The sequence below is a fragment of the Chiroxiphia lanceolata genome, chromosome 1 (genome assembly GCF_009829145.1).
Source record: "Chiroxiphia lanceolata isolate bChiLan1 chromosome 1, bChiLan1.pri, whole genome shotgun sequence".
Taxonomy (NCBI): Eukaryota; Metazoa; Chordata; class Aves; order Passeriformes; family Pipridae; genus Chiroxiphia; species Chiroxiphia lanceolata.
In genome coordinates, this window is record NC_045637.1 from 112,679,760 (window position 1) to 112,706,874 (window position 27,115).

At 40.8% G+C, this 27,115-nt stretch overlaps 1 protein-coding gene across 5 annotated transcripts; it reads right to left on the reverse strand.

The window, feature by feature from the left end:
* Positions 1-889: 889 nt before the first annotated feature.
* Positions 890-26,745, reverse strand: NOD1 (nucleotide binding oligomerization domain containing 1). Of its 5 annotated transcripts, XM_032680354.1 has the most exons (16): positions 26,401-26,745; positions 25,565-25,681; positions 25,307-25,399; positions 23,836-23,878; positions 21,540-21,591; positions 20,641-20,979; positions 18,620-18,794; positions 16,000-17,803; positions 13,857-13,940; positions 12,741-12,824; positions 11,146-11,229; positions 9,027-9,110; positions 6,870-6,953; positions 6,170-6,253; positions 4,020-4,103; positions 890-2,576 (listed from the first exon to the last, which is right to left on the reverse strand). In XM_032680354.1, exons 6-16 carry the CDS (start codon positions 20,854-20,856, stop codon positions 2,504-2,506), a joined length of 2,856 nt encoding a protein of 951 aa, XP_032536245.1. In that variant the 5' UTR covers positions 20,857-20,979; positions 21,540-21,591; positions 23,836-23,878; positions 25,307-25,399; positions 25,565-25,681; positions 26,401-26,745; the 3' UTR covers positions 890-2,503. The 5 variants fall into 5 exon arrangements, with proteins under 5 accessions (XP_032536245.1, XP_032536256.1, XP_032536248.1 ...); XM_032680365.1 differs by lacking the exons at positions 23,836-23,878; positions 25,307-25,399; XM_032680357.1 differs by lacking the exons at positions 23,836-23,878; positions 25,307-25,399; positions 25,565-25,681; positions 26,401-26,745 and having other exon boundaries at positions 21,540-21,806.
* Positions 26,746-27,115: the final 370 nt, after the last annotated feature.

The window sequence follows — 27,115 nt, forward strand, 5'->3', positions numbered from 1 at the left end:
GAGCTGGGAGCTGGATGCTAGGAAACCCCTTGATTTTGTCAAACCTGGACTGAGCTGTGCTCAGACCTTCAGCCCAGTCCAAACGAGCACTTGCAGCTGCCCAAAATCACCTCTGAAATGAGTGGCTATGACTGGCACCGTAATCAGTGCCAAACTCTGTCTTACATGGAGCTGGGCTTGATCCTGCCACTGCTTACCCTGAGGCTGCACTTAGCTGCTGCAGCGCCGTAAATGCTGCTGCCCCTGAAAACACCACCCTGGATGCCTGGCTTGTAACAACCAGGTATAGAATGGGATTTGCAACAGGGCTGAGAATGTTGTGCAACAAACAGCGCCAAAGGCTGCTCTAAACCAAAAAAGGGGCAGATATGTCTGCATTGGAAAGCTTGGGGGAGGCTGTTTTAGTCAATCAGTGAAATAAGGACAGGAGCTGGAGTTTTAAACTATTTTCTACCTGGCAAAAGAGCAAATAATTCTGTGATTAGATCAAACTGGGAGCACGCTTCCCTCCGACACAGGCAACTGATGCCTCCTGTGAATGCCCTTCCTTACACCAGTGTCTTCTCCTTTCCATCAGAGCAGGCTGGCAAAACACAACATTTTGACAAGGTGCATGAGTGTCTGATTTGTTAAAGTCACTGAGAAGTCTTTAAAGGCTTTGCTTTGGCAGATGTTTTGGCAATTGAAATCCAGCTCATCTGTAACTGTGTGCCCTTTTGCTTCAGTAAACAAATGTCTCAGGTGCAGAAATCATTCAAGTTAGCTGTCTTTCCTCTGGCATGGTTGAAAAACTTCATCTGTCTCCCTGTGAAAAATCAGACTTGATACCACAGGCACAGAAGAGAAGACACTGAAAAATAATAAACACTAAGCTGGTGTTTTTTTTTTTCTTTTTTTTTTTTTTTAGCTGCAGGTTTTGTGAAAAACTTCATGAGTATTTTAAAATGTGTTAGGGAGCTGAAGGGAGTAGACAGAATGGGGAGGCTGGGAAAGGTCAGCTACCATGTAGGAAATGGAGAAGGTCTGACCTATAAAGTGAGCCTTTTCTCATCCTTTCTTTCATGAGGCAGATTTGAGACATGGGAAGGTGAGGGTTCACTGGTTTGGTATTTTAACTGGAGATTCTTCTTCCAGCCTACCAAGATTTTGTGGGTTAGTCAGCTACTGGAGAATTGTTTCTCAAAGTTTTGGCAGGTGGTAACACAGGAGAAGGCAGGAAAATGGCTCATGCTTTTCCATTTTAGGTTCCTACACCATGGGGTAGTTTGAATTTACAAAGCATGCCTAATTCCCCCCCTCCCCCCAAAAAAAAAATCCAGTACCTCACTCCTTTGCAAACTGGTTTCTTTTAAGAGCATCTAAAGTTACACTCCCTAAAAAATAATTATTTTGAGGGGGATAATGTTTTCTTGCCAATCCTTATTATTACTACCTGCCTCTTGCCTTGCTCTTTCCCCTAACTCAAGCTTAGACTAAAAGCTTTCCAAGCAAATCTCAATCCTTCTTTGTGCTTACATGTTGCTGGGAGAAGGGATTTTTACTTGACGCTAGTGATTGTCAATTGTCCTTCCTCCCCACTGAAGCTGGGCAACGTAATATTGGTGTATTGCCACCAGCATAGTGTCTAGGCCAAGAGCCAAGGCAATGAACAGCCTGCTAATTAATTTTTTACATTTATCTCCAGACCCCCTCCCCAGAACAAACACTGTGAAAACAGGAGGTAGCCGTTTCCATGCAGCCCTCTGGAAATTTTAAGCAAAAGTGGTTTACTGACAGTTTTATGGTTTTGCAGTGAAGGCAGTAAAGACTTCTGGTTGTATAAAAGAAAATGGATTGCCTTCAATATGGAAAAAAAGATTACTGAAAGCAATCTGAGCCTGATGTATCCGTTTCTACTCCCCCCCAAAAAACCCAAACGAAAAAAAAGCGCAATGTCTACAATGCTGCCTGTAGTCAGTGGAGAAATAGGGGCCTAATTTCTAGGCAGGAGGAAGGTATTCATGTTGAAAACATTCATACCAGCAGTATAGATACTGTTTCCAGTAAAGCTACAGATATTAATTTTCAGTTCTGAGGCAGGTAATACTGTGAGCTGGTGGAATTTGTGCATCTTGCACCCTTTCTTGCATATATATACGTGTGTGTGTATATTTACGGATATAAATAAGTTAGAAATTATTTACATCACTGTACAGAATAAAACTAAACTCAGTTATCAAAATGCATATAACAGTGGATTTACTCTGTTAACACTTTGCATTTCATCTTCAAAGCACTGTACAAACATTAATTATTTACCCAGGCAACTTCCCACTCACCAAAAGGATTAGGAATAACAAGCAGGATAAGGGATGGAGCTGAGGGAGAGCAGCATGTTCATAAAAAGGCAGCTAATCATGTATGTCTCTCCTGCCACGAGCCCTGTAGATCTCTGCCTTTATAAACTCTGTGGTCCAAGTGTAGGAGTAACCTTTGTTAAATGAACTTGGCAAAATGTCCTCATTCAAAAGCAAATGATCCGTTCTTCATTTTCAAAAGCTTTGGACTCTTCTTGGCTTATCAGGTTCCCATTCAAACTGGAGGGCAAAAATAAAAGGGATGTGAAAGTAAGGTAGTGACTGTTGCCCATCTTCTATTTTTCCAAGGTTTTGGAGCAGAGATCACAGGTTTGCAATGCTGTGTGAGCTGCATGCTTCTCAGAGGCATGCAACTGGGAACTGGCATCAGACAGGCCGGCTACAGCACTGCTGTTCCCACTGCACGTACTGGGAACAAGGCTTCTCCTTCAGAAATAAAAACTGAACACACACATAAACTCCAGTAACTAAACTTGGTGTTGGAAACCCATCTGTTTGCATTTCAGCAAGCACCATTTAGCTGACAAAGGTTCTTATCATGCAGTGGGCTAGTTTAAAGAAATTTAAATAGTCCTCAGAGGATTTTCTGTCTTCCCTGACAACAGGGGAAGAAAACTCTGTGAAGTACTCAAGCATTATTAATGTGAAATGACCAATAGAAAAATCTTCAATTCTGGCTATGTAAAGTGAATCTACACTGATATTTACACCCCTGAAAATAAGCAGCCTGGTTAAGTGCTGCTTACAGAAATGTTGAAATCTATTAAACCATTAGACTTATGAAATTGTTTGGGTTAATGAATGCCTCTGAACAGTCAGGCCAGAATCAAAAGACAGATTTCATTTTGAACATTTAGAATTATCTGAGTGGGAGTTGATGCCTCTTCTACAGACAAATACTGACAGTGGCTTTTGAAAAAAGCACCTCTTCCACATCTCTAGGGAATACACCAGTCAGACAGTGAGTCATTGTCTTTTTAAGCAAGAATTCAGTGTCCTTTCAGTAAAACAAATATATATATTTAGAAATAAATTTCATATTCAATAATAAAGTAACAGTGCTAAAACCAGCTCAGTTCTATTGACTTCTGAGCTCCCTGAGGTGAAGAAAGGAATGTGGTATTTGGCTTTCTGCCTTAAATGCACACGTGTGACTATGTGATGCCCACCTAATCTAAAACAAACAAATCCTACAAAAAGTTAATCTTCTTGTAGCTTAGCACTTTCAGTGTGTTTGGAGCACCGCCCAAAGAAAATCCAAGCACAAATTCTACAAACCAAATTAGTAATGCTGATTAAATATAACCATCTCCTGCTTGTTGGGATTTAGGTCCTGAAAAGCACGAGCACGTTCAGAAGTTTAAAAGTGAAAAAACAGGACAAACAAAACTTGGTCTATAAATTTAGGCCCTGGTTCTGCAAACCCACATGTTCTGCAAATCAGTGGTATGTTAACTAAGAAAACTGCTTGACATTCATTAAAAAAAAAGGAAATGTTTAAACGGTAGCAGCTTTTTACCCATTTGAAATCTACAGCTGGAACTACAACCCCTGCCTCACGTAAACTTGCTCTGAATTTTTTAGGCTGGAAAATAGTAAGGCCAGTAGTGTTTCAAAGGGAAAGAAAGTTTACAAGTGAGCCTTTGAGGAAGGGATCTTTACCAGATTTCTTTAATGGTCGTGTTCTCCTTGAGAGCTTCGCTGAGGCACTTCACCCCTTTGGCTGTAATTTGATTCTGTATAAGCCTAAAAAGAAAGCATTTCATGTCAAACTAACATGCAAACTAATTTGCAGCACATGCATAACCTACGCTCAGCCTGACATCAAGGAGCAAAGCTGTCTGCCACAAGAAGATGGTTATGATTTTATCCATGAGAATGATACACAGTATTGGCCAAATGCCCTACATTTGAGTATTAGTCTTTTCCTTTTAATCTTGCATTCTGGAGATACTGAGCTTAATTACACAAATTTCTGCTATGAACTGTTCACTAGTGATACGAGATTGTGGTATTTGGACTCTCTGAAACAGATAAACCTCTTAGCTCTTTTTTCTTACTAAAAACACTGTGAGACATTTTTAAGTGATGTACAGAAAATTCTGACTATAGACTCTGTGTAGGCCTAGTGTTTTAGCAGTTATGATCCAGAGGCTGCCAAATCCTCCTGTCTTGTTTATCAAACCAACAAGACCTTTGAAAAATAAAGCAATGATTTTGATTCCAGTATGAGCAGGTGCCAGTCCCAGTGAAGCCAACTTAGCAGCTAAAAATTATGTCTCATCTGAGCTTAGGGAAAAACAAAAGACACATAAAATCCTCAGGTAGCCCAAGTGATGAAGCAGCAGGTAACTTTTATTAACCACTGTAGACCATCTCCGAGTTAAAAATGAAGAAAGGCTCATCATCTGCATGAGTATAAAAAGTCTCATCAGTCTATCCTAACTCAATACTCATCTTTCAGTCTACCATGGTGAGCCCCATAGCTGTACCATTCCATGTGACTGGTTGCATGAATCCCTCAGGATTCAGGATGAGGCTGAAAATTGGAGTGTATTGAACAATCTTTCAGGGAGGGAGGAAGGGAGGGAGGGAGATGGGTTTTCCCATTAAAGGACTTTCTGCACTTGGTAAATGAATCAAAATGCAAAGGGTTCCAGTAGATTCTTTCAGCTACTGGAAAAAGATTTTTATTCTGCCTCAAGTTCAACTATCTATCTAGGTCACTGCTTTTGGAGGTATCCACTGGTGTAACCAACAAAGTAGGATATAAATTTATCTACTGTCAGAAACCCATGGACAATACTGAGAGTCATGGTAAAGACATGTATCTAGATTATTATACCTGCTTTGATTGGGGAAAATTTCATTATGAATTCAAACCAAACTACTCAGTGAATTATATCTGCAGCTGTGTGCAAAGAAATCAAGCACTTCCCCCCCTCCTTTTTATTTTCAGGGTGATGGGCACCACAGCTTCTGCTGCTTTCAAAAGAGGCTGCAAGTACTTGGCACCCATGACAACCAGCATGCTTCCTAATGGGTGGAAACTAGGATTAATACAGGCAGTGTGCTAGAGTGTGGTTAGCAAAGTCTTTGTAAAGCCTGTAAAGGGACTCCATTTCTTATGTTCTCTTGATCTCTTGAAATGAATGGATGGCTATTTGTTTCACAGCCCACATCTGCCCAACCCCATTCATTGACAAATTCTTATGAACCTCTGGATTAGAAAAGCTAACACTATGTTTTCTTAGAAGTGTAACAAGTCTCATTGTGATTGTTAGAAATAATCCCTGTTTTCCTGGGGATTTGTGCCTTAGAGATGAGTGTCTTGCATGAGTGTATTTCTAGCCCTAGAAGAAAGCATCAGACAAATGCAACATGTATTTAAGTGTCTGTCATGTAAGTTCTTGGTTGAAGGGTAAGAGCTGAGATAGCTATTTTCATAGTATGATGATAAACAGAAAGAATCATAATAACCTTATTCTATTCTAGCTGTCTGGTTATGTCTTTTTTTTTTTTTTTGAAACCTTTGAGTTTGAGGCCAGTACTGTTGCCTTAATGAGAGATGAAATCAATCACTAGTTTGAAAGTTACCGTGACACACTAACAGCTTAAACTTTACCCTCCATAAAAGCAGATTGAAAATGCTAGACAGTAGCTTTACTAACTTCCTGTTAGAACTGTCTACAACCAGTCAGCTGCATCCAGACCATGGACAGAAAGCTTACTGTGACCTACATAGCCTCGGAAGGTGAAGCTTTAATGTAGTGACTGCCAAAGAGCCTGTGCCACTGTGGAATGTAACTCACCATAAATGCACCAGTTTCTTGTTGACCTTTAGCATCTCTGCAAAGCTCATTGCTGCCTCATCATCCAGCTCGTTTTTAGTCAACCTAAGTGGGAGAAAAAATGTTCACTTAGGATGTAATTACTTTTCGGCCCCCTGTTTTTCCAGCTTGACTGTGACTTAGATTTAGACAGCCAAAGGGCTGTTCCTGCCCTGAGCAATTTGTAAAGGCTGGACACAAAGAGATACTGAGGAGCCCTGGAGGTAAAAAAAACAAGTATCAGATCTTAGTTTCTCTGAGCAATGTTCTAATGATACTTTCTCAAGATGCTTTAGTGTCTAAAAGGTGGAGGAGGTGTAATGGGAAAAGGTAAAGAGGTAGAGACAACTCTTAAGAGGTGCAAAAACTGGGGACAAAGAACTTAACTTCAGATGATGGAAATGAGAGAAAAAGGGGAAAGCAAGATGAAGGGAGCAGAGTGAGGCATAACATTAGGTCATCAGAATATGTCCCAAAAGACAGGTCCTGCTGATCCATTACTCATGCCCACATTTTTCCAAAGGGATAACTTACAGCTTGCTGGTAGTGAAAGCATACCGGGTGAGAGAAGGGAGAGAAGAAAGGGAGAATAGCAGGAGTGATGCAATTGGAGGAAATAAAATTAGGCTGCAGTTTTCTCTGGAGAAAGAAGAAGAGGAGAGGAGACCACACTGTCAAATACCAGAATATTCTCACGGAGTTGTTGTGTTGCATAGCTTCAGCAATACTTTTGCCTCCCTCTGTTGTGATGCCATTGAATGCGAGACTGTGAAGTAAAGATACAAATGTGTAAGAAACAGCACGACTTGGCCCTTCCACTGCCAAATACTCGTGAATATCCTGGATGATCTGCTTCCCAGTTGTACAGTTCAGCATTTGTGTGTTTCAAAGGCTCACATACTTTGCAAACCAGTAAGTCCTTATGATTTACAAGTGAGAACAGTTCACAGGCTGCAGCCTGAGTGCAGGTCTATCATAGAGGCCATCAGGTTTGCTGTCAGTGAGTGGTGCTCTTGAGACTGACAGAAGAGTTGCACCCAGTGATTTTGAGAGTCAAGGCTTTTAACAAGGACAAAAAGTTACACTTAGCAGTACATAGGTTTTTACATGCTTTTTTCATCCCAAGTCCCTGTACAAACTGGGCACTTTGTCCTTTCAGTCCTTCAGATGCCCCAATACCTCATTCATCTTCCAAATACAACACCTTCTGCTGTGTATGGAGAGATGAGCTTGTAAATACTTTCCATTACAAACCACAAACATTTCTTAGTCTGCCCTTCATTCCTTGAATAGACATTGGCAAAATCATCCAGTTAAAGTTATGTTCCAGGCTTCCAAAATTCAAAAAGCATCTCCCTTCTCAAAATAATTCAAAGTCTCAAAAAAGGTATAAAATGGAATCAAGTAGAGCAATTACACAAGTATGTATTAGCATGAGTCCCTCCTAGCTTCAGCTGAAACTAGATATTCTCAGTCCATAATGACTGGGCCTAAAAAAGGCAAATAAAATAAACCGATGCAGTAGGGATTATCTTCCCTTAATCTTCACATAAAGATACCACTGGTGCTAACTATGAATTCTAATCATGGAGCAAGATTAACCAATGGAAGATAAGAAATAAACCCAAGTGCAAGTACAATACAGAGCAGAGGATTCACACTGCACAAGTGCCAGCAAAACCAAGCTGGAGACAGCACACTTACTCCTCCTTGTTTTTGCAAACACATTCATCAGCATATTTGCTCTCTGAGAATCCCTGAGCTCTGATTCAAGTTCAAAATGTTTTGTTTCAAGTCTGATGCGTCCGGATGGATTGTGCAATTATGGGAAGATGACTATTTCAGATGGCTTTTAAGTTCAAATATATTTAGGTCATTGCACCTGTTCAGCTTTTAATTTTTAAATTCGACTACCCGATTGCAGAAACGAGGACAAGACACCAGCTCTGAAATCCCTGGATCTGAGGTGGCAGCAGTAAACTCTCCAGAGATCACCAAACTCACAGAGTATTTCTAAAGAAACTAGTGCCATGTGCCACCTTGTGGGGAAACTAAGGAGCCTTGTTTGCTCCTTCATTGTGAAGGCCAGTGGACCTGGGAGACAAATGGAAAGGATCACCCTGAACACAGTGCTCCAGCTGTGTGAAGGGACTCAAAACGAGCAGCAGCTGCCACAATATGCATCTTTAAATCCCCAACTGGCATTTGGGAGTCAGGAAGGGGGTGGGCTGTTTAACAGTGCTGACTTCTCCCTTTGCTGTACTTCCAACTTCTCCCACGTTAGGGCTTCCAGAAGGCTAGTTTGAGATGCTTCACTGTACTCCAGTGAGAACTAGCAGTAGCACTGAATATGTGGTGTTGTAGCTCCACTGGAGTACAGGATGAGGCCAAATGTAAGAATGTCCCAGTCCTTATCAAGTTTATCCCCCTAAAAATTCATTTGTTAAAAGCTGCTGCACCTTCGCAATAGGAACTGTTAACACTGAGCTCACTTGGAGCCTGATTCTGTGACATCCTTCTGCTAGTGCTCCCAGATCAAAATGGCACCCACTGACCATGTGCTTTCACAAATGCCAAGAACTCCGTGCAGCATGAGGGGAAGACGTGCAGATAGAGGAAAGGATGCCAGTCCTGCAGTATTTTTAACTTGCTTAATGGCTGCACAGGGCTTTTTGACTCAATCTGGACTCTTGCTTGCACCAGAAACCTCTTGGTTACAGCAAAGGCTGCAATACCAGATGGCATTCCAAGCTCTCAGTTGGTGGGGAGAGTCATTGCTTCAGAGCATGATGGAAAAGCCACCCCTACAACAAGCCCCCTGGTTTTGACAGTGTTTTACCTCACGTTTGTTAACCTGGGGTGGTTCCTCAGGGCCTCTGCAAATGCCTTTGCTCCTTCGTCTCCAACTCGATTACCCCACATCCTAGTCAAGAGAGGAAACCAGGAGATATCAGTTGTGCTGCCCTACTGACTACTGGCATTGCATTCTCCCTTTTTCTCTCCTCTCCCCTCCTCCCTGATTACTTCCCAGTCTTTCAGGATTGTGAGACACCTGGCAGGTACCCTCCCTGCTGAGCCAGGTATGTTCCACTCCCTGCACATCACACCACCAGCCTCTGCTGACTCACCAGTACCCTAAGGCCACAGCACAGAAGCAGCTCTAGGAGACAGTCTGCTGCAGCAGGAGTGCTTTTGGGATCACCTTGCTGCACTGGGAAAACCCTCTGCAGCCCTCTACCCTTATGGGGTAAAGGTGTCTTGAGGTCTTGTACAGCGAGCTGATGTGAGAAACACACCAAGTCCTAAATCCTATCATTTTCTGCTCAGTGTTTCCTTCCCATATCCTGGCTGTGATTTTTCTGTTACCTGTTGGGCACAGACTGGCCTTTACACAGTGCAAAGTACAGGTCCTGGAAAGACTCCCTAGATGCACAACTGCATGGGGACCCACAGCCAAATAGGAGATTTTCTGAAGTGAACTACCCTACAGGCTTCTCTTCTCCTTCAAAATAGTCTGGTAAAATGGTTACTGTCACTTCAGCATTATACCCAAGTGACATCTCCTCTCCCAACAGCTGCCAAGAGAAAGATCAAAATTTCACAAAGACAGTACAACACTGGGCTCTTTCACACATTTGTGGAATAGTGTTTCCAATGGCAAAACAAAGCAAAGGTTTAAGAGAAGGTAACATGGTACAAGCTGGGGAGATTTGATCAATATTTACAAGGAGTATCTGATTAAATTCTTTCTAGGCAGACTAACCACTTTGAAAATTCACCCTCTATTACGAGGTTTGAAAGTACCTCTGCTGAGGTCTAAGTCTTTGGATTTTTTACAGAGATCATGGCTTGATGACTCAGAGCCACACTCAGATTGATGGGTAATTAGTTGGCAGCTCTTTTAAAATCAATTGAGCTTTGTGGCATCTAAACACATGGACTTCCAGTAAGTTCCCCAGAATTTCCTTGTCCTTCAGACCCAGTGCAGTTTGCTCTGTAAATGTTGAATATATCTGTTTAAACCTTTCTGTCCAAGCTATCCTAAATCCATTTGGAGTGATTATTTCCTCTGCAGGAGGAAATAGGAGTTCTTCACTGAAATTGCAGCAAGTACAGAACAGCAGACCCAGCTGTATGGAAGTGTGCAGGCTGTGCACTGTATTTTGAAATGCTGTAGAACAGAATTAAAGGCCAAAAATCTGATTGTTCAGATCTGATTTTCATATTTCAAGGTTACTGTGATTTTCACAAAGGCCAAACAGAGGTTTTAATGCCATGTATTTAAGTATTAAATTTTAAGAAATATGTTCTCCTGTAGAGTGAAAAGAGAAACTGGGATTTGTCAGAAGGGGGAAAAAATAAATAAAATAAATCAAACCTAGCACCTTTCCTGAGTAAGAGGGCAGGAACTAAAGGTTTAGAGTACGTTCAGACCTACAGTAATAGCAGACTCTCCAGTTAGGGACAGACTAGAGATGGATGATGTGAATTCCTTTTTATTCTCTCAGCTCACAACTTTATCAGGATGCCATGCAGAAGGTTTGACAATGTAACAATGACACTCAATAACTAGGTACAGTGCCAATAGTCATAAACCCACACAGACTTAAAAATAGCCAGGTATCTCTAGAGGACCTGTGTTGCCATAAAGTGGCTATCTTTACACACTGTCCTCTTGTTTGTCTCTCCTTTAAGGCTCTGACAGAGCAGTGAAAAAAACCAACCCAGAAACCAAAACCCAAACCAAACATTGTATGAACTGAAGAACAACAAAGCAGCTCTCCTTTTCCATGGAAAACGTGGCTGTGCTTCTACACTTGTTTGTTCTAATGCTGTTGTTGAGGGGTGAAGGAACAGCAGGAGAAGAGAAAGTAAGAATGAAAAAAGGAATCCTAATGGATTTATAGATGCCCTGCCAAAATCAAGCCCCAAGGTCTGCTCCTTAGCACCAAACTTACCCGATTTCAAACATTGTCTTGCTCTTCTGGATGGCCTGGGCAAGGCACTTCCCTCCTTCACTTGTTATTTTGTTTGCTCCTATTCTGCACAAAATACATGAATTGATGAGGTACATCACTTACAACTGTACAGCTATTAGAACATCAGCTCAGAAAGCCATACAAGTAATTAAGACTAATTAACTCCGGAGGCTAGCTACAGTTATCAAATATTAACCTAGAGCAAAAAAATACTGCAGACACTTGACTTTTGATTAAAAGACATAATTTTATGTTGTCTTTTGTTTATTTTGTATGTCAGTGCTCCAAATCAGAAATATTACAGTAGAATCTTGGATTTGGTGCTCAGTGTGTTAGAAATGAGCTTTAGGAACTGATCCTCAAGGCAAGGACCCTGGCCTAGTTTTTAGTATAGTTCATAGTATCAGTAGTTGCTACAGAGCACATGAATTACATGCAGCATGTTTCATGATGCCACAGGGAACAGAATATTTCGTGATTGTGTGGTTTCAAGGGAGCCTGCAGCTGACAAGCACAGACTGCGATAATTTCGCGTCTTTCTGTTCTAAGCATGGGCTGTAGGCAGTGGCACAGGTCAATGCAGCAGTGAGTGTCTCTGGCTGGCATTCTACAGAAGGCCTTTTCTATTTTTAGCCTAAGTGGATATCAAATGGCTGGAGTTCAAGGAAGGGATAACTGCATATAGATGGATGTAAAGAACAGACCAAACTCCGAAACTCCTCAAGTTACTACACTGACATAAAATTGACTTGTTTGACTTCAGGCACATGAACATGCACTCTGTCTCAAAATAATTGTTAGGATTACTATGAGAGTTGAAAGTAACCATCTGTCAACAAGGTTTTTTTGTGAAAGTGAGATTAAATAAGCAAAGCACTGTGTCAAAGCAGCAAAAGAACCAAAGTGCTCTTGGGTTTCAAAACTCTGCAAATATTTCAAGTGTGAAGGATGTGGCTATAATGGGGTTTCAGATCAAGTTAGTGGTAGAACAAGGACTAGAACTCAAGAGTCCCTGGCTGCCAGTTGCTACACTCACACCAATAGCTGACATTGCTGCAGTTACCTCTGTTTTCTGCTATGGTCACAATTAAACCATTGGTTAATGATCTACCTTTATGTCAAACCAGTGTTGTGCGTGGCCAGATGCTCTTATCTGGGGAAGTTCTAGAAACTAAAGGGAACAACTCACCATGTGAATTTGAGTTGAGCTATGACACCAGCACAGCCTGACTCCAGTGGCCCATGAAAAAGCAGATACTAAGAAGCTTGGTACTAAATCCAAGGGAATTTGCCTACTGGAAGCGGCAGCAAGGTTCATGCACAACTTATGCCTTGCTCAGGTGCTCAGATTGGATTTAGGTAAAGAACAGGTCTCATGCACTCCTTTAACTTACTGCTATATTCCAGAAAAGACTATGGATTCAAGTGTTTCCCCTGCTGCCATCCCCTGCAAAAGAACATACAACTGCAGCCTAAATTATATTTTATTTCAAATACAATTTTTGTCTTTTGTCTACTCTCCCTCGCCTTTCAAGCTGCTTTACCTGGAGAAAAGAAAAAAAGATCCAACATACTTAACATATTCCAGGCTTGAACACTCTTCAATTAGTTTTGCAACATATTTGGCTCCGACATCAGTGATTTGATTGCTGTATAAGCTTAAAGAAAAATCACATTGGTAAAAATAGGTTATTCCTGCTGTTAAATATTTAAAACCTGAATATTTTATGATGCACACATAGCATCTATCTTTTTTGTATGGCTTTGTACATATTCACAGTTGCTTGCATTTCTATTTTGATATATAATTCATATTGTGAAGGGCTAGATAAAAAATACAAGGAGACCAGACTGCAAATCATGAGAAAATATTTATATTTTTTTAATAATAAATCTCCCCAAGCAAACAAAGCTTCCCTTTATTCCTGTGTTAGTACAGAAATAATATTGCCAGAAGATAAGTCGAAACAGGAAACACTATAACGTACTTTTGGTCTTTTAAAAGTCATAAAATCCCCTTGTAAATATTACTGAAGATCAGATACCTGAGCAGTTGTACTTACATTAGGGCACTTGAGGAAGAAAGCTATTCTTGGTATTCATGTTCACCTTTCAAAAAGTCATTTTTACGTAGCTACTAAACCAAGAGCTGGCAGTCAGAGCTAACATGCCTTCCAGCTTTAACTTGATTAAGGACTAATTAAGTTCTTGAAAGAAATTGGTACCATGAGCAAGACACATGAAAATCTATGTTCCTGATACTACTCCCTACCAAGCTCTATCTGCTTTGCATAGTTGAAATAAATCAGTAGAGAAAACAACAGGCTCTAGCTACAAAGCACATGCTCTCTTGCTTATACTCTCTTTCCCCTCCACATCAGAAGGCTTTAGGTATAAAACTATGATGCCCACACAATTCAGTAACCTGACAGTGGTCTGCACTGTGTCACAGAAGGGTCTGATGTCAGCAGGAGGCCAGCCCATGAGGCAGTGTGATGGGAGACGAAGCCGTGGACCACAGTGAACTGTTACAGGGTGGCATTTTGACACAAAATGCTGCTTTGCTTATGGTCAGTTAACGAGGAGGTAACTGTAGTTTCCACCCCACCTCTGCTGCATTAGTACTGTCAGCATTGGATTTTTATTTTCTAGTTTCAATATCTAGCATTCTGGTCCGAAATGGTACATACCCCAAGAAAGACACAATTCGGTACTTGGAGAGTTCTTCATACAAGATCCTTACTCCATGATCTGTGACCTGATTTACACTGAGCCTGGAATGAGGGGAATGAAAAGAAACTTTAAATCAATACAGATTACAAGTGTTCATCACCCATGAGTTAACAAATGACTGAAGATCTATGCATTTTCCTCTGATATTTTAACAGGTCTGTATTAAAAGCCATTAAGGGAAATGTGAGCTTAGTTTCATATGGCTCACTTCAAAACCAATAAAAACCAGAAAGCTTCAAATCTCCAAGGTAATGCTCTGGAACCTTTCCATAGAACTGAAAACAATAAAACATAGGAAGTCAGACACCAGATAAACATCTCACCTCCTCCTGCGCTTATTGTGATTTCAGGAAGAAAGTCTACCTAACATCCTAGCAAAATCAAGCTGTGCAGACTACTACTCTTGCAACCTTCTCTCTGAGTACCTAGTGAAAGCCAGGCATCTTGAAAGTCTCAACACATTCAGGCTTCACAGAATAAAGATTGTGAAAAGCCCTGGCCAGAAAATAGAACTGCAGTCCCATGGGTGTGCTAGACATTTCTAATTTTGTTGTCCCAGCTAGACATGAAACAAATCAACGCCAGTCATTCACAGAATAAAAATACTTCTCCTCACAGTTGGGGTTTTTTTGTTGTTGTTGTTTTTGTTGCTTTTTTTGGTAACTTCTCAAGCTTTTTCACCTTGACTAAATGGACAAGTTCAAGTGAAGTATTCCAATTCTGATGAATCACATTTTGTGTGTAAAGCTGTCCCTGTGAAAACATTTTGATCAGCTTTAGTTACTACACAAACAGTAGCTGAACATTCACTGCTGAGAGTCCCCTATCATCAACAGTCTCCCTGGCCTTTGCTAGTTAGTAACTGGGTCCCTTTGGAATGCATGAGCCCGTAGGAGAAATTAGCCAATTTCTATAGATCAGAACAGTCTGCTTCTTTGACAGGGATAGTTAAGCTGCTGAAACATCATTTCCTGGCCTGCAGAAATTGGTCATTAGAAATAAAAGTCCTAACATCTGAAGATCCCTAAAGACAAAAAGGCAACCTAACAGATGCGTTTGGTGCTAGGTATGGTGCTAAGATCATACTGGGTATGGCATAATCACACAATAGGGACAAAGAATGAAAGGCTGGCCTTTTCTTCTTTTTTTGTTTTACATACTTATGCATTTTCCCCAGAAGTTTCCTTATTGCTTTCTCTTGGGAGGCCAGTCAATTTGCAACTAACCGGAAAAAACAAGAATCACTTGCTTTGATTTAGTCTCAGAGGAAAACAAGGCAGAGCACAGCCAAACAGGAGGAATAAATCCAGTTGTTAAAAAAAATAAATTCTCATGGGCTGAAGGAGCTTTAAAAAAGATATATATGAAGTTCCTGATTTTCTGCACCTAAATGTTTGGACAAATAAGATATAGTTACATAGCACAGCCTCAAAAGGCTGGGGGTGAAACAACATGGTCTGTGATGTTAGAGGTGGAGTTAGTTCTCCCTGATCACACCATGTCCTCCTTGATCACAGTCATGTCCTACCTCCACATCACCTCAGGGAAGTACCTCACCTACAGACTTCAGCTACATCTTTTCATGCAGTACTACATGATAGCTTTTTGTTCTGTGAAAGCCAGACATTTTGGCAGGATGGAAAAGCAAGAAATTCAGAGCTTTTGATCATGGGTTATTTTGAGTAGTAGATCTTTTCTTTACCCCATATGACCAAAGAGCAGAGATAGGCTCAGGCAATCTTCAGATAATGGGGGATGCACTTCTGTTTCCTTTCTTCTCCCCTAAGCACTTTCATAAAAATCCTCTTTTGAAACAAAAGAATTTGAGATGAAGCTGACTAAACCTACAGGTTTAAACCTACAGGTTTAAACAGTCCTGGCTTCTAAGGACTTCTTATCACCCTTTCCATTTCAGTTTCCAAATTCCCAGAGTATCCCTGCTCCTATGACTGGATGAATGAAGATTTCAGAAGATCTGCAGTTTTAACTTCCAGCAGCAGTAATTCCCATCTTTTTCCACTTCCTAGATCAATTCCTTCAGCTCACCAGTTTGTGAAATTAACCAAGGATAAGAAAGGACCTGCTTACAAAGACTCCTACCTGATCACTGCGAGCTTGCTGAAACAAGGTAGTAGCTGTTTTATTCCATAGTCATTGATGTTGTTGTTGTCCAAATCCAGAGCTAGGCGCTTCTGAAAGTGATGCACCACAAAGGAGATGGCACTGCAGTCGGCAGAGTAGGCATTGCAGTACGCCAGCTTGATGTAATTGGCGTGCATGCGTTTGGCAGCCATCTTCCCCACCTTCTCACTCTGAGTCTCGTAAAGGCACCTCAGCATCCAAACAAAGTTGGGCTGGACCTGGATCTGATTGTAGCTTGTAAGCCTGGACCGAGTGTAGCCTTTCAGGTGGGATTTCATGTTCTCCCCAAGGTATGTGATGAGTGTTTTTCTCTTCCTCTTAAGGACTGCAGGTGAAACTAAATGCCTGAAGAGCTTCTGCTTGGATCCAGAAAGAAGGCCACAAAGAAACATGTTGGTAAAATTAAAGTGTTCCTTATTTCCGAAAGGATCCTCCCCTGCTAGTTGTTTCTTCAGCCAAGGTATGCGAAGGCAAGTAGGCTGGGCAGTCTCAGCGAAAGAGCATTCATTGAAAAACTCAAGTAATTCCTTGGCACCCACTTTCTCCTCAATAACCAAAAACAAAGCTGTGAAAAAAGACTGAAGGGTTACGTGCAAGAACTCGTAAGTGGCCTGACTGTCACAACCACTGTAACCTTTAACTGTCCTGAGAAAGCCCAATTGCAAATCTTCTTCAGAGATGTTCACTGAGGAGACCTCTTCCTGCTCAAAGATAAAGAAAGAGTTCTCCAACCCTTTGTATGCCATTTTACCCAAAGCTAGAAGAGTTTCCTTTCTTGATTTGAACATCTCTGCTTGGCTCCTGATGCTGTTCTTCAGCAAACTTGTTTTCAGAGATCGGTTCAGATGAACTTCAATCATGAGCAAAAATACATCTGTCAGTGTAACAGAACTGTCTGGAAGCTCATGGCTGTCAAGCACGGAATGGAAGTGTTCATAGCATTTAAAGATAATCCAACAAAATAAAGGCACTGAACACAAACTGCAAAGATTGGGGTTAGCTTCCAACTGGTTCAATACCAGTGTTCGTTGCCGCTCATCTTTGAAAAACATAGCAGTGTATTCCTTCAGGTTATTGCTGGAGAAACCACGGAGCAACACTTTCTTTTTAATGATGTTTCTTTGGATCTCAGTTCCTGTCCTCGCTGTAAGAATTTTCTTGGATCCCTTAAGAAGCTTTCCCCTGAGAAGGCTTACCAGCAGTGCCAAGGGGTGAATGGGTTCATGGGGTGAACATATCTCAGGTACACTACTGAGATCAAAGTTGGCATAGATCTCATCAAAGCCATCAAACGTGAAAAGAACTGTATGAGGGAATTGCAAGATGTGATGGAACACTTCTGTGGGGTCCTGGTCTGGGTAGCAATTATATTTGAAGAGCAGGTCTTTCAAACATATGGCTTCATCTTCCTTAAAGCAACTAAACATCCTACATCGAAAACGGAAGAAAAATTTGGCCCCTATGTCCAATTCTTTTCTGGCCCAAAGGCTTTGTATCTTCTGCAGCAAGATGGATTTTCCAATTCCTGCATCACCATAAATATAAATAGTCTCTCCATCTTCATTAATTAGTCCAACTGTATCATCAAAAAGGGCTTCTAATTGACCCACCTGGCCAAGACTCTCATTGGTAAAACTGACCAGCTCCATAATGCTGTTAGAGTAGATTTCTTCAAGCAGCATTTCCTCCCTCTGAGCGTACGACATAACAAACTTGGAATCCTGTCCCAGTTCACATCTGAGTTTCTGGCAATACCTGCTAACTGAAAAGACAGTGAACTACTATTAAAAAGCCTATGTACACGATGACCCATCTCCTGGGAACTCAGAGTGGGTAATAAGCAAAAGGAATTCTCACGTAAAAACAGTTCTTTGTCAGATTAGTTCTATTTGTGCTGCCATCATCACTCATTGGGGAAATTCAGGTGCTAATGAAAGGTCACTTGAGTCGCCACTACCTGAAAGCCACTACTGACGCTGCATTGGCTTAAGGGGCTCCTATCTTTCGGCTGAGATTCAAAGCCAAGCCCCTGATCCTTTGTTAAAGGTTGCTTTACTTGCTGCAAAAGCTTGTTCAACTTGTCAGTCACTGATTAGCCTTTTCACTTTATTTATATTCTACCTGCAATTCTATCCTGACTTGTTTGGTCACTTATATTATTGTAAATAGAAGGCATGCATTTTAGAAACCAAGTCCCAGGCACCTCAAAAGATTTTTTTAAGATGACAAAAAACCGAGAATCTCAATTATTGTGCAATGTTGGCTTGTGTTTTTATTGCACCAGAAACTTTACTTCGGATGGGGACAAAGTAAGTCTTGTATTTATGTAGTAGGAAAAAACCTCTCAGGAGGAAATAATTTATTTCTGCAGTATCTAAACTCTGACTTTCAGTATAGCTCATCATTTAGGATCACAGAATAAATCAGGTTGGAAGAGACTTCAGAAGATCTCGTCCTACTTCCTGCTGAGAATAGGGTCATTTATGACATCAGATGAAGTTACTCTTCTGTCACCTGATTGGAGCTTCCTCCATAGCGAGGTAGTTCTAAGGGAAGGGATAGAGACGTGTGACCTTACCTGGATCTGTATTTACCACAGGTTTACTACAAATATTCTCTGAAGGCTCGTAACCTATTTCGTCCAGCCAAGGCTGAAGTTCATAGTAAGCATCAGTGACTTTCTGCAGGACATAGATGAAATATTCTGAAACTTCTTCTCCCTTGCTTTGAACCAAGTCTAGAATTTTGCGAACCTGAAGAAACACCATGTGAAAGATCGTTGATAACACAGCATTTGATGACGGTAACACTTGTGACTGCTTTAGGATCCCTTCCGGACTGGAGCAGGCGACAAAAATCAAAACTGGTACTTCAAAAACATGAATGCAAAATCTAGCTCTGAATTTGAACCATCATAGAACTCAATCGCTGCTTGTATTTGGATGTTGCAAGAGAGTTGGCTCTGAAGGTCTGAACTTGTAGCTAAATCATATGTTAACCAGAAGCAAAATGGATAAATACCACTCCTCAAGAGGGAACCCAAAGGATTTCCTCAGCTTGGCTAGATGGTATATTTAAAATCCTTTGCTGGTTAAAATAAAAAAAAAAGGTAGTGGTTTCTCAATGCCCTGAATTCACCCTCTGTTTCATAAATACTTCAGTCACATTTGGGTTTACCTCAGGATCCATCCAGATCCAGAGCAGGGTAGGCAGAATTCCCCTCCGGATCTTAACGCTGAGCCAAAACTCTACAGCTCTTCCATTTAACACAGTAACTTAATTCTTCAGGCTCGGTCTATACAACAGCCTTGCAGCTGTCACCAAAACGAATGGCTACCAGGCAGTGGCTGGAGCAGTTCAAGACTAAGTGTTACCTCTAGAGGCAAGGTAGAGTGTGATCTCTGTGCACCAAAACATAGCAATCCTAGTACAAGACCCTCCGCAAGACAGAGCAATCATCTGGGGGCACATTTGGAATGTCTTGGTCCCCTTGCTGGAAATGAATGAAGAATTCAGTCCTAAACCACACAGAGGGTTTCCAGAGACTGTGGTCTCTTGTGAGCTTAAAGCAGGGTGAGGTACATGCAGCACAGCAAACACATGGAGCTTTTTCTGACAATTTGTATGCTCTAAAAAGCAATTTTATGCCTTCCAGAGAAGTTCCCACAGAGTCTGCTTCACTTACGCTACTGTGGCCTGCTCTCTGTCTCTGCTTAGACTTCTGATGCGTGGCCTCCCCCTCAGCTTTGCTACAACAATCATGCATATTATGCTGAACAATAAGAAACTGAGATAATCATACAGTGTGCATTTATTCAGCTTTGACCCTATACACAGAGTGAGCACTGTGTTACCATTTCAATGTGCCAGCAAGAATGATTACTCTATGAAAATCTGCACTGTTAGTGAAGTCCAAGGTCTCTGAATTTTTTATGATTTGCCTGCCCCTAACTGTGACAGCATTCAGAAGCTGCATGATTGTTTGGTCTGGGAAACAATCTCCTCAGCTGTTTCAAGTTATGATGCAAAGAGCAATTGTGTACATGCTAATTTTCTCCTAATGAAAGACCAGGAAATAATTTTTGCTACTGATGTCCAAAGATGAATTAAAATCCCAAATGTGCCAGGATATATCAATTTTCCATAACATTTACAATATACATAGGTCTTTAAAGAGAAAGGAAGGTGTGCATACAGACAACACAGTCATTAACTTCTAAAACAATATTTAATTTCCATCCCTCCAAAACCACGATGATCTGTCCCACAGCATCCTAAAGCAGATTCTCCTTGCAACACTCTAATAACCATTGAGGACACCTCCTTAGCAGAGTACAAAGCTGCAGCTGGGAGGGACAGAACAGCAATTATCACCTTGTTCATTCTTACAGCTGCCAGTGGGCACTACAAGCAGTGCCAGCCATGTTGGAAAGAGATGTGCTGGAGACACGCATCCAGAAAGAACAGGATGGGGCAACTCCAAAATAACAAAGAGTAGAAAATACACTGCATGTAAAATTGCCAGATACACCCATAAAACCTGGTGGTAAAACCAAAACTAACCAAAAGCTTCAGTGGCTAGTGAAATAAAAATCACACCTTATCTGCTTGAGTAGGAAACTGGACAGCAATCTCTGCATCTTCGGTGGAGAAGTAGTCGTTCTTAATCAAGTTATCAATCAAACACTGAGTGTTTCGGATTCTACTGACCAGGAGCTCCCGGTGTACCTTCAGCAAAGCAATGAAGGACGGAGGGCTCGCTCCTGGAGGTTTTTTTGCAGAAATGTCCAGGTTAGCACAGAGCTGGCCTTCCATAGTTGAGGTAGTGAGAAGCTGCTCCACCAAGCCTCATCTTTGAGAAACTGTCCACTTGCAGTGAGAGGTCAGCTTGGAGTTAACTTCAGGTGAACAGGATATCTGCCTTTCACATTATTGAGCCTGTAAAACATAATTGCATAGAACCTCAATTTAAACCTTATCCTATGCACATATACCCTTCAGCTAGACATCAAAGAATGCTTCCAACCTTTGAGTAATATCATGACCAACTTTTTAATAAAGTTTCTTCCTTAGGTAATTCCATTTATTTGGCCAGGTTTTGGAAAATAAAATGTCTACAATAGGCAGTCTCTCTTCTGTACCAGTACTTTACTGTAGCTTGCCTCAACAATACCACTGGCATCTACTTTATTAACTGCCTGTTCTTAGTGCATAATTTAATACTTTTTATTAGCTTTTCATGTTTCAATAGACAAAGGAGGGCATCTGTCCAAACATAATCTGGACAAGGAAATAAACAGAATAAAATTATACTCCATAGCAATTAATTTTGTAGGAGGAATTAATTTATAGTAGCAATTAACTCTGATTTTAGTTTGTTACAACAACAGACCCTGTATACAGTGTTGACAATATGATACCTGTCCCTGAAAGCAAGGCCTTGTGAACTCTGAGACAGTTTTAGCTAAACTAGGGAAAAGAATTTAGCTTCAGGGCACCTGGTTTGAGAGGTAGTAGTGAGGCTGTGGAAAAACCATCGATCAGCTGTTCCTGTTAAGAAAGCAAAGAGTAAAATGCTGCTAACAGTGAAAAGGCTGCTGTAGATTTCAGAGCTAATACACCTCTTAGGGGCACAGAGCACTTCATGACTCCTAAAGCTATTGGTTCTGATGTGTAAAACAGAGAACGTATCATTGCATTGGTTACTCTCATCAAGTTCAGGTGAGCAACTATAAAAGCTAAAAATAATTTTTCAGAATCTGAAAAAGAACAGTGTTACAGAAAGGACTAAAATAAGTGATTGTCCATATACAAGATCCCATCTCTTATGACACACAAAAATTCTGGACCTCTCCCTGAGCAGGAATTGCACAGAATAACTGAATTCAGAGACTTTTTCCTCATATGATGAACTAGACCTAGAAGATGGTATCACAGCTCACATTCTTTGGGCATACAACACACCTCCATCTTCATAAAGGGAAGAGACTGCACACAATACAGCTTGTAATGAAGACACCAATTTAAACCCTGTGGAAACACTTAGGTTTGAATGCCTGACCTCAGACCCTGTATGTACACCTAGAGATTAAACATGGTCCTTTAACTCAGACAGCTATGGGCTCAGGAAACGCTTTCATTGCTGGAGAGACGTTGTTTTGAAAACCACACTCTTCAGCATGAATGCTCTCTCCTTGTCTACAAATACATATGTGGTGTATGTCCTTATTCTCTACACCATCTCTTCGGAGCTCTTTTTAGATGGCCATTTATTCACATTTTTCTCTACAAGGCAATAAAGCAAGAGGAATCAGGATCAGACTACTCTCTATTGTATTGTTAAAGCAGGGGTTTTTTTTAATTGCAGTTAATATACCATATAGCAGGCATGAATTTATATTGTAATTACAATTCAACAATAAGTTCATTTAGGTACTATTTAGGTACAAACTTGCACATACGATTTCCAATGAAAAAATCAAATTTCTTGCAAGATCACAACTGAATCACCTCCACACAGACAATGAGAATTTGAATGATCAACACAAATTACTGTCATGCTCCAATGACAGTTAAAACATACTCGTGCTTCAAGGGACATTTGGAAGAATATTTTTAGATTTTGATTACAGTCAGATCAATGAAAACAGAAGATGAAGCCCTTCTTCTACAATTCTGTAAAGGTACTAACTCTGATGCAATAAAATTCTCACAAGACGTTTACAGTGATGGCAAACTTTCCAAATGCTGCCCAGATAAGCTATAACTGATCCCTGCCAGCTCACAGATTCTTCTAGGTGACCTGTTACTGAAACAAACTCATTTCTATGGGTTTTCCATATCAGAAGCTGCAGTCTGCATCAGTAAAGCTTCTCCTGCTTGATGCTGGAGAAAGACACAATTTATGCATGTTTAGACCACATTTTAGTGATACTACCTACCTACACCCACAACTGCAGGGCAAATTAGCTTAGCTCCTCTGAATTTCTGAGACGTCCTAACTTATGGTTGCTGACCTGCACAGATGCAGATAACTGCATTAAGAGTTGGGCTCTCCAAAGTCTGCCAGAGCAAGCACATCTCCAGCACAACTGCTTTGGATCACATCCAGCTCCAAAACTGGCAAAACTCTTTCAAACAAATGGAATGTAACCAAGTGATCTGACTTTCTTACCACTTCAGTAACTGACTGCATCTACTCAGACAAATCAACCTTTCATTACGCCATCCATATGACCCACCCAATGAAGTGACCGATTGCTGAGTCACTCAGCTTCCCAGAAGCCACGCTGGCACATCTCTTTGTTCAAGAAAGTTCATTCTATGAACGAACTCTACCACGAAGGTCAAACAATGTTGAAAACATCATTTACCCTAAAGATTTTGCAGGCTTTTAGTTAAAGAGACAGTCACCTTAAAACATGCAATAGAAATATTGACCCTTCTCTTTCAAGATACTGCATCTGCCCAACATTCCCTGATTACTTTGGCTGTTCTAGGATCACGTTATTCTAATGCATTTTCTTTCTTCCTACTTTGTGAGAAGAACTGAGACAAACATTCAGAAAACCATAAGAATGAACCAAAGCTCTATCATGTGTACAAAACAAATAGAAGTATTTTCTTCACTCTTTCAGTTCCACCTAAAAAGAGGGTAAGAAAAGAAAGAAGAAATACAGTAGCAGGACAGAACATAGAAAATACGGAATGATCAGAACATCTCAAAGATGTCTGCCCTGCAACTAAGCTCAAGTCAGTACAAAACCTGGTTGCAGCTGGAAGGGGTGTGCATACATATGCTGCAGGACAGAGCATGTTCCCTTTCACACAGGATGATCTGCAGGAGAGTGAAGAAACAAGAAAGCAATCAACGAGGTGTGCGTATATATATATATATGTATATGTATATGTATGTATAGAGAGTAAGGCTGAACACTGAGGAGAAAAGGAGAAAGAGGAAAAATGCCAAGCAGGGAAGTTAGAACTGGCAATATGAATTCTGTGTACAATGACCTATTCAGTGATATTTCCAGTGACAATATTAAGTTTAAGGCAAAAATACACACCACCCAGTACTGGAGTACATTGTACTTTTCATCAGTCCTTTTTAATAAGAAAAAACGGAAATTTCCACCATCCATAGACTAAGAAAATGCCATATCAGATGAACAGCTGAACACCTTAATCAGTGCTGGAACAGAAAGACTTTCTGCCACATGTAGTTAAGAGCAAGGCAGGTATGTGCATGTTTGTAGCAAAGTGTATCAGCTCTGTGAAGAAACTTCAGACTACTCAGACTAAAGAAAACACAAAAATTTTCTACAATAGCAGTTCCAGGAGCAACAGCATCTAAAAGTTCTTCCTGATCAGCATAAGAAATATGCTTGTTCTTTTAGAGAAGCACACTGCCTGTAAGATTCTGACATACATATGATTCTGTTTTGCTAGGGTGTGGGGGTTTTTTTCATTGTTGGTTTTGGTTTTATTGTTTGGTTGGGGGGTTTCTTTGATTTTTTGTGTTTTGGGAGGGGGTTGTTTGTTTTTTTGGTTTTGTTTGGTTGGTTCTTGTTTTGTTTTTTAAACATGAGCCCAATGTGTGACACCATGAGTTCTCCAGCTTATCTGCAAGTGCTTCATCTTTTTTTCTGCAAAGAGTCCCAGCTTCCATAGCACTTTAACATGAGTTATTTCAGTAAAGGATCACAAGGTTACAAAGTACTAAGTCTCTTGTTAAAGGATATGTTGGTGTTACAATGCTAGGTTATACATCTAGTATGTTTAAAGGTAAATGCTTATGCAGCTTATAAATAGGCATTGAAAACATTTCCTTGGCAGAGTGCACACGGTATTCTTTGCCTTATCTTAGGCACTCCAGATGCTGGATTCAATTCCAGTGCAATTCTTGTGACTGATGTTGCATCAGTCATGGGGATGCTGTTAAAAAAGACTGAGACATACACTAATATGAGACACATTGGTGCACTGATCAAGGTCTAAGAACATCCACTGTTGAGAACTACTGCCTTATTTCTGGAACTGTTCCATTTCTGAAATGGCTAAAATGTATAAAATAATTTTTTGAAAGCCACCTTAAGGCTCTTACAAGTTATTGTAAGGACAGATTACCTGCTCTAACAGCAATAGCTTGTGAACACATCTATTTAGAGAAATGAGCAAGAGAAAGGGAAAGATTTGCAAGCTTGGTAAAGTAGCGGAAACAGCAAAACACCTAAAGGAGAATGGAGACAGACAAGAGAGATGATACTTGAGCAAGGAGGGCATCTAATATGGGGAGACAGCATGAGAAACACTCATGGGGAAAAGCCTCCAATCTGAGAGCAGAATGGACTTCTTGTTTCTGAGAGGAAAAATAAAAAACAATTACTTACTCAAGAGGCTGCCAATGATGTTGGAGAGGCAATTCAGTTAGCCCTTTTGAGGACAGCAATGTCGGTCAGGTGAAGAAGACAGGAAATAGAGTAGAGGAGATTAAAAAGAACCAGAGAGCAGAGTGCTTACTCACCAGCTGTAAAGGCAAAGAAGGGCCTTGACCAAATGGGGTCAAGTGTTGATGGGGTTTGAAGTGATGTGAGAAGCAACATCAAGTGTGGCAAGAGATGCCTATCATAAATCTGCTTAACTGAGAATAACAAAGAGGAAGCAAGATGGGGGGCAGGCCAGGGATAAGGAGGGAAATGAAAAAGGGAAATGAAATTTGTCACAGCAAGAGGTACGGTAAAAGCACCCGTTCTTACAAGCAAGGTTTCATATAACCCATGTGAATAAGCTGCAGTGGTGCTGATGGCCTCTTCATGAAGGCACTGGCACATTTATCTAGCATTCCTTCTGAGTTCCCTCTATTCTCAGCATTGTGCAAGCATATATACCTTCTATCTTTCCTGGCCCTGCCCCCCTAACATCCTCTTTTCACAGAGCTCTCTTGCTCTTCTTCTAAGAAAACTGCTATGCTTTTTCAACTTCCAGTGCTGCTAGCCCCCTGGCAGCAAAAAATATGCTGGTTTATCACAACAAGGTCTTATCAAATGTAAATGCTGTAGATAAAGAGGCTGAAGGATCTTATAGAATAGCTAAAAAACATTTCCACTTCTGTGTCAACTACGGAATTGACTCCTTATTGTGCTGGCTGCTCCCAAGGAGATTGTGTAGGATGAAGCAGTAAAGGCAATACGAGGAGCAAATTGGTAAACAACTCTCCCTTAAAGCAGTTGATTTAAGACCAAACTAGAAGATATCTGAAGAGCTGAAAACTCAGTTAATAATACTTCTCCTGTAGTCTTGCTATTCTGATGAAAACGGTTCCTCTAAATGATACATGAAATAAAGTCCTATGCTACTTACCTAGGTATCTTGCAGCCAGTAGCTGGAATATCTTCAGGATTTTCACAGCACCTTGTAGCCAGCTCTGGCTGGACAACAGTGAAGCACACACACAGAAACCTCAGTGCCAGTCCAGGGCTAGTGGAGTCCCTGTTGACATAGCCTTCTGTCTGCAGTATTCAAAATGCAATTATTCTTTGAGAGGTAGCTCTATGAAAACAGTGCTCCATTTCATATGAAAGTCTGTGCCCTTTGTGTCTCCAAGTCAGATTTGTTTCCTGAGAAAAGCTATTTCACAGTGACAGTTCCCCACTGCAGAGTCATTATAGCAAGAGGAGGAATGAAGACTTTGCCATGCTTGGTAATCTGGACTCTGTCAGGTCAGTCTAAACTCAACCTTTTGCTATCACTGGTAGAGACAGAAGAGAGGCTGATTTTCCACATCTTATTTTATGTGTGCCACAGCAGTCAGTCTTTGACTATAACAACTGAATAAGACAATCTATTTCTACACAGCAGCTCTCACTTTTAGAAGAACTTCAGCTATTTTACTATTTTACTTTTACCAGTAAAACATGAAGAGATTAGAGGCAAATGGGCACATAAAAAGTCTGCATGCTCTGATGAGAAGCAATGCAATGCATTTCCCAGAGGTATTAAAAAACCAGCCTTTTACTTTTATAGTAAAAATGGTGCACTGGTAGAGCTTGTACAGAGTCCCTGTACTGATCTTAAA